Genomic DNA, 6,000 nt, shown 5'->3' on the forward strand with positions numbered 1-6,000 from the left:
ATTTATCTTTTTGTGCATTTGATGTGATTATGACATTAATTTATTGTATAAATAAATATCAAAGTTTCAATGGTATATGTATAAATTAATAAAATAGTGTGGTATGTATTTAAATATCCCAAAAATAAAATGTTTTTGTGGAACAGTAGTTTTATTATATGTTGTGGTCTTGTTCTAGCTAAGATCAATTAAAAGTTATGTACATTGCTGTTTTTCCTACAAAATTTGTGTATATGTCGCATGTATTTATTCTAAGCTTGATTCTTATGCAGCTGTGTTTTAATGCTCTTTCTGTAAACTAGGTTCCTTAAAAAGTTGGTCCTGAAAGAATATTATATCTTTACTTGGTCCATCGTTGTCTTTATTGTTGCCAAGTAAAATAATATTTCAGTCACAAAAAATATTTTTGATTCATAAACGTTAAATATACTCTAGTCATAGAAAATGTGCACGTATAAATTTATACTTTTTAAATGCTTCATATATAAATCACAATTTTCCTGTAAAAATGTTAACATGGAAAAAAGCCAAATCTTAGGGAATTCAGATCACTCGCAGGTGGAAATACCATGTAAGTATTTATTTTTCTAAGTAAAACACAGTTAAATAAAACAGAGAATTAAGTGGCAGTGTTTTGAATTTTAAATTGGATGAACTGGTTCAATTTGAACTAGGAATTGGATGCTAGGATGTTTGGTTTGATTAAAAAATTGTGCTGTTTGGTTGACAGAATTAGGAGTGCACTGTAAAAGGAATGTAGAGATTTTAGAAACCTGTGTTTGGTTGGAAGAAAAGGAATTTAGAGGTTTTAAAAATCTGTGTTTGGTTGGAAGAAAAATAAATGCAGTATAAAATTTCAGTATATTTGGAACTCATTCTTTAGTTCAATTTAAGCATTTGGAATTCATTGAATTTAGAGGAGTTTTAAATACACCGCTAGTGTGAAATGTTGGCTGCTGTCGTCATCAGCCACCGTACCGCTGGCCTGCCACTGTCATTGCCCGCTAATTACTGCCCACCAACCACAGCTTATCAATGGCTCATCATTTCCGCCTGTTTTAGCCGGTCTTCACTTGCCGGCCGCTGTCACTTATCTGTTGTGGTCTACTAGCTTCTACTGGTGGTCGCCACTGGCTACCGTACGTTGGCTACCGCATGTCGGCTACCGTCGCTGTTCAGTTGATAGCTGGCCCCGACATCCACCAACTGAGCAGCGGCGGCAGCAGCGATAAACATATTTTTTATTGATTTTATTTTTTTTATATTGATTTTATTTTTCTTCAAACCAAACTTAAAAATATAAAGTCCTACATTTATTTTACACGGCCAAATAATTTTAAAATATTCCAAATACATTGCATTCCTTTTTTGCTTTATTCATTTTTCAGCAAACCATACAGCCCTAAGAACTCTTAACCAACTCTGATTCAAGCGGATAAGGTTCAAACAGTTTAAGCGGAACAAGAAATTAGGGTATTTGTTTGACTCACGTTTCTTGTTGTGCAAATTTTGATTATTGTTAGATAAATTCTTACCATCAATACTTGAGCCTTCATATTCAGTCAACTCTAAGTAAGTCTAATATTGCAATGAAAACAATCAACGAAATCCATTATTTCATATAGATTCATCATTTACATCTTTCTCAAAGGGCAATTGATATGCACATTAATTCCCATTTAAAAGACCAAATAAAGCTTCTCATTTACAAACAAACCACTGAATCAGATCCATCTAATTCACAAACCAAAAACAAAATAAAAAATAATATGGTCACACACCTGCTGTTACTTCAAACAATCCTTGGAAGCTCAGGAGATGGAATGTCGGCGCCTTTTATGAAGAAGCAATCTGGCATCGTGAGTAGTCTTTGGATTTAGTGGTCTAATAGCACTCAACCTGAACAATGAATTCAGCTTGTTCAGCTTCTTAGCAAAAGATCTCAATATTTTGTTGGCTGGATTTGCTCTAACCAGCTCCTGTTTCATTGAGACATGGTCCTTCTCCAAGTCTGTAAGTCTCATTCTCATTCTGGCAACCTCAAGCTTCAGTTCCCTATTCTCTCTTCTCACTGAAGCATAGTTGTCTCTCGGCGATATCGCTCCGCTTCCTACTCCACTTCCTGATCTGTGGGGAAATTTGCTGTTTACAGGTCCAAAGAAGAGGTTATCATGACTTCCATTCATGGCATTTCGAAGCCTTATTTGCTCGAAGTAGAGGACTTGTACCGCCATTTGGATTGGCAGGCGGCTGGTCCCGCCATTTGGATTGGCAGTCGTTCATTCTGAGCAGCATGGCTGCAAGCCTCTTGAGAAAGTTTCTGGCAGTCGATCGCCTTGCAGAGCCGGTATCTCTCGGATTCCTTGATGTTTTGATGAACCTAAGATTTTTGAGCTTTTATCTTGTGATCTATATTGATTTGTGCAATCTTTTGAGGATATTTTTCTGATATTTTAGTTTAGCAATGGCACTTCAGATAGAGCTTATTCGTTCAACATGAACAAATTGATCATTGGAGTTTCAGAAGAGAAACAATGATCAATAAAAAAAGAGTGGAGTACCGAAATAGTCCCCTGATTATTTGCATGGGGCCATTTTAGTCCCAAAGTTTGTAAGTGTCAAATTTGTCCTCAAATTTTTTTAATATGGGCTGAAATAGTCTCTAAAGAGGACTATTTTAGACACCTTTAAAAGAGTATGGAGACTAAATTGACACTTCTATAGACTATAATTAAAATGACTCCCACCAAAGATCAGATGACCATTTTGGCACTTTTCTCTAATACAAAATTATTGAAAGAAGAAGACTTCCTTCTACTTAAAAAAAGAACTCTCTAGTCCTATTGACATTATGTATAATTCCTAAAGATTTATGAACCTAAACGGCAGGAAAAAGCTAATTCTAACTTGTGTGGAAAACCAATTTGCAAGTCAAAGAACCACAATCACATAGTATGTTTTACCTTCAGGAAGATATCCACAGCTCTGTAAAGTCCATCGGTAACCAATCTAGCATGAGCAGGAAGCAGCTCTGCAAGAGAAATAAACTTCGACGCATTCAAGTTTATATCGAGGGAGACCTCTGCAAGATAGCTATCCATCAATTTAGAAATTCTAAGTAGCAAGCTATGCTTGGGAGATCTAGGACTATCATATTCATAGCTTCCATCTCTCTCCCTGAAATGAACCTCTTCTTCCTCCTCCTCCCCTTCCAAATTCAAGAAGATTGAAAATATCCTCATCACAGAATCAGTATCATACAACTGGTTATTTCCATCTCCATTAGAGTTTGCAGGAATCAAAATATCTTCAAGTATAGCTTGATCAAGCTGCAGCCCAATTCTCCTCTCCAAGTCTGCCTTAGAAACTGGAGAAGCTGAAGCCATTACTGCAGTCTTCAGCAGACCAGAGAGGAAAGACATGGGAACTGGACTCTTCCTGGACTGAGTTGGGAGCAGGCCAACAATCGCCTCAACCATGATCCTACTCTTCTTCCGAGCTTCAGAATCTGACGAACTTCTGTTATCCTTTAGGATGAGCCCATTCAGAGAACTATGTGCATAATTGATCAATATCTTACTAACTGTGTCTTGTTTCAGTCCTTTTGACTTGATTGCAGACATTACTCGCTGAAAGAAATCCAAGTTTAGAACAGCCAATGACTTTCCCCACCACTCTGAAGCCTGCTCAGTCTCTGCTGCCATTTTCTTTACATGAAGGCTTTGATCAAGCTTCAATAGTCCTGAGCTCAGCTGTTCCTTGCAGACATTTGATGTGATGCAGGCGATGATTCTGCCCACCAAATTGATCTCCTCAGCCACCGGAAGGAGGGTTTCACAATGCCGGAGAACGGTTATCGAGTTTCTGATGCTCGTGATGACTGACTCCTTGATATAGAGCTCTGTGCGAAGCTCCAAGTTCCTTTCGGAGAATTCTTCAGTCATTTGGAGATAGTGAGCTGCGCAGCGAAGCATGGCGACATTTTCAAGTGTGATTTCTATGCTGATTCCATAACAGAATTTTGCGGCTAGCTCGAATGCTTCAGCGCCACCGGGAATTTGCTGAAAATGTATTCGTATCGGCTTTGGATCTGCAGATTCTGATAGGAGTTTTCGAATCTTTCCGCTACGAGAAACCAGTGGAAACTGTGAAGAATTGTGAACTGTGAATTAGATGGCAATGAGGTTTGGTGTTCTTAGAGCTGGAGGAGCTAACCTTATGGAGTGGGAAGGATGATGTACCGATTTCAATGGTGAGATCACTGGCAAACTCTGTGAGGGGCCTGGTAGAACATTTATAATATGGCTGGGGTCAGTTATATATGTATATTTGATTAATGAAGTAGTTAAGTCACATAATTTGTTTTTAGCCCACTTGAAAGTCTACCAACTAAATTAGTCGGCACCTTGAGTTAAATCTAATGTTAAGTTTTACTTAAATGAGTGGTAGGTTTTACTAAAAAAATGATTATCTAATGTTAAGTTTTACTTAAAGGTATGATTATTACTTTTTAATAGTCATTACTCTCACTAGCTCAAGAGGAGGTTAATGTTTTAAGTTTGAGTTGTAATATACATTTTTTTTTTATATTTATATGTCTAACACAAGTTTATGGATGCTTTTACTAGACACTTACAGGAGGATGTATCTTGGTGTATGCTTTTCGCTGATGATATCCTTCTTGTGGATAAGACTAGAGAAATAGTTCAGGAAAATTTGAATTATGGAGGTTTACATTGGAGTTTAAAGGCCTTCGTTTGAGTGTAACGAAAACTGAATTCATGAAATATAATTTTAGTAGTAGTGGTAATTCTAATGACAGAGTTGTAATTATGGGTGATCAAATTATTAGAAGGTGTGAATGCTTTAGATATTTTGGGTCTCTTGTTCAAAGTGATGGTTGGTTGAAGTGGAGGTATGCTTCGGGCTTGGTGTGATAGAAAAGTACCGCTTTGGCTGAAAGCAAAATTTTATAAGATAGGATGTGAGACTTGCAATGCTCTATGTTGTAGAATGTTGGCCTTTAAAAGCGAAGCATAAAATTAAGTATTGGTGAGGTGAGAATGCTTAGGTGAATGAGTGGCTTTACATTTGGAGACAATGCAAAATGAATATATCCGTGATAGGGTTGATATAGCTCTTGTGGAGGACAAAATTAGAGAGAGCCGTCATAGATGGTTTGGTCTCATTAAACGTTCACCATTTGGTGATCCGGTTAGGAGAGTAGATGTTTTAGATTCGACTTATGTTAAGAAAGGCAGAGGTAGAACTAGAAAAACTTGGGCATATTGTATAAAAAATGATCTTTTAATTTATTAGAATTAAATGAAAATATGACATTCAATAGAAGACAAAGGAGAAAAAAAATTCATGTAGCCGGCCGGCCCTATTTAGTGGGATAAAGGTTTATTGTTTTTGTTGTTGTTGTCGTTGTTGTTGTATGTCTAACACAATAAATTTAACAAGTTCAGATGATTGATATGTAAATACGTAAGAATTGAGTGGTTTGCATGTAAATTGCCCCTTAGTTAGAAATCCCAAGTCTAAACAAGAAAGCTACTATAACATAAAAGGTTTAAATCATAATTAATCATTTTCCAACTGAGATCTAACTATTAATCAATCGCTAACTAATAAGATCTATTACTGTGTTCTCTAATTAATTTATTATTAATTACCAGAGGTCAAATGATCCCCTACAAATTTAGATTAGCATCCTAATCGCTATTTAATTCCTAAATGTTTGGTTAAATATTTTCATAATTTGTAATAGTACAATTAAGGACTGCTAGAATTGCTAGATCAGCATAAAATCTTTAATTGGCATCTTAATTCTTCATTTAGCACTACAATTTTTGCTAATTCATATTTTAATTATATAATATTTTTGTACTTTTTATTTGAAGAAAGGGACATTTACATGCATAACACCCAATTCCTATGTATTTACATAATTACCAATTGTCTCATGATAATATATATATATATATATATATATAT

The 6,000-nt window shown here is 35.9% G+C and overlaps 1 protein-coding gene across 1 annotated transcript in view; it reads right to left on the reverse strand.

Moving 5' to 3' along the window:
- Window positions 1–1,314: 1,314 nt before the first annotated feature.
- The window catches only part of LOC110039581 (BTB/POZ domain-containing protein At1g03010-like), a 5,060-nt gene continuing 374 nt past the window's right edge, over window positions 1,315–6,000 (reverse strand). The window contains 4 exon segments of the mRNA XM_020744701.1: window positions 1,315–2,249; window positions 2,252–2,380; window positions 2,964–4,145; window positions 4,216–4,282. Of these exon segments, the coding sequence (XP_020600360.1) occupies window positions 1,812–2,249; window positions 2,252–2,380; window positions 2,964–4,145; window positions 4,216–4,282 (1,816 nt within the window). The 3' untranslated portion in view covers window positions 1,315–1,811.

The sequence above is a fragment of the Phalaenopsis equestris genome, unplaced genomic scaffold, assembly GCF_001263595.1.
Source record: "Phalaenopsis equestris unplaced genomic scaffold, ASM126359v1 Scaffold000002, whole genome shotgun sequence".
NCBI lineage: Eukaryota > Viridiplantae > Streptophyta > Magnoliopsida > Asparagales > Orchidaceae > Phalaenopsis > Phalaenopsis equestris.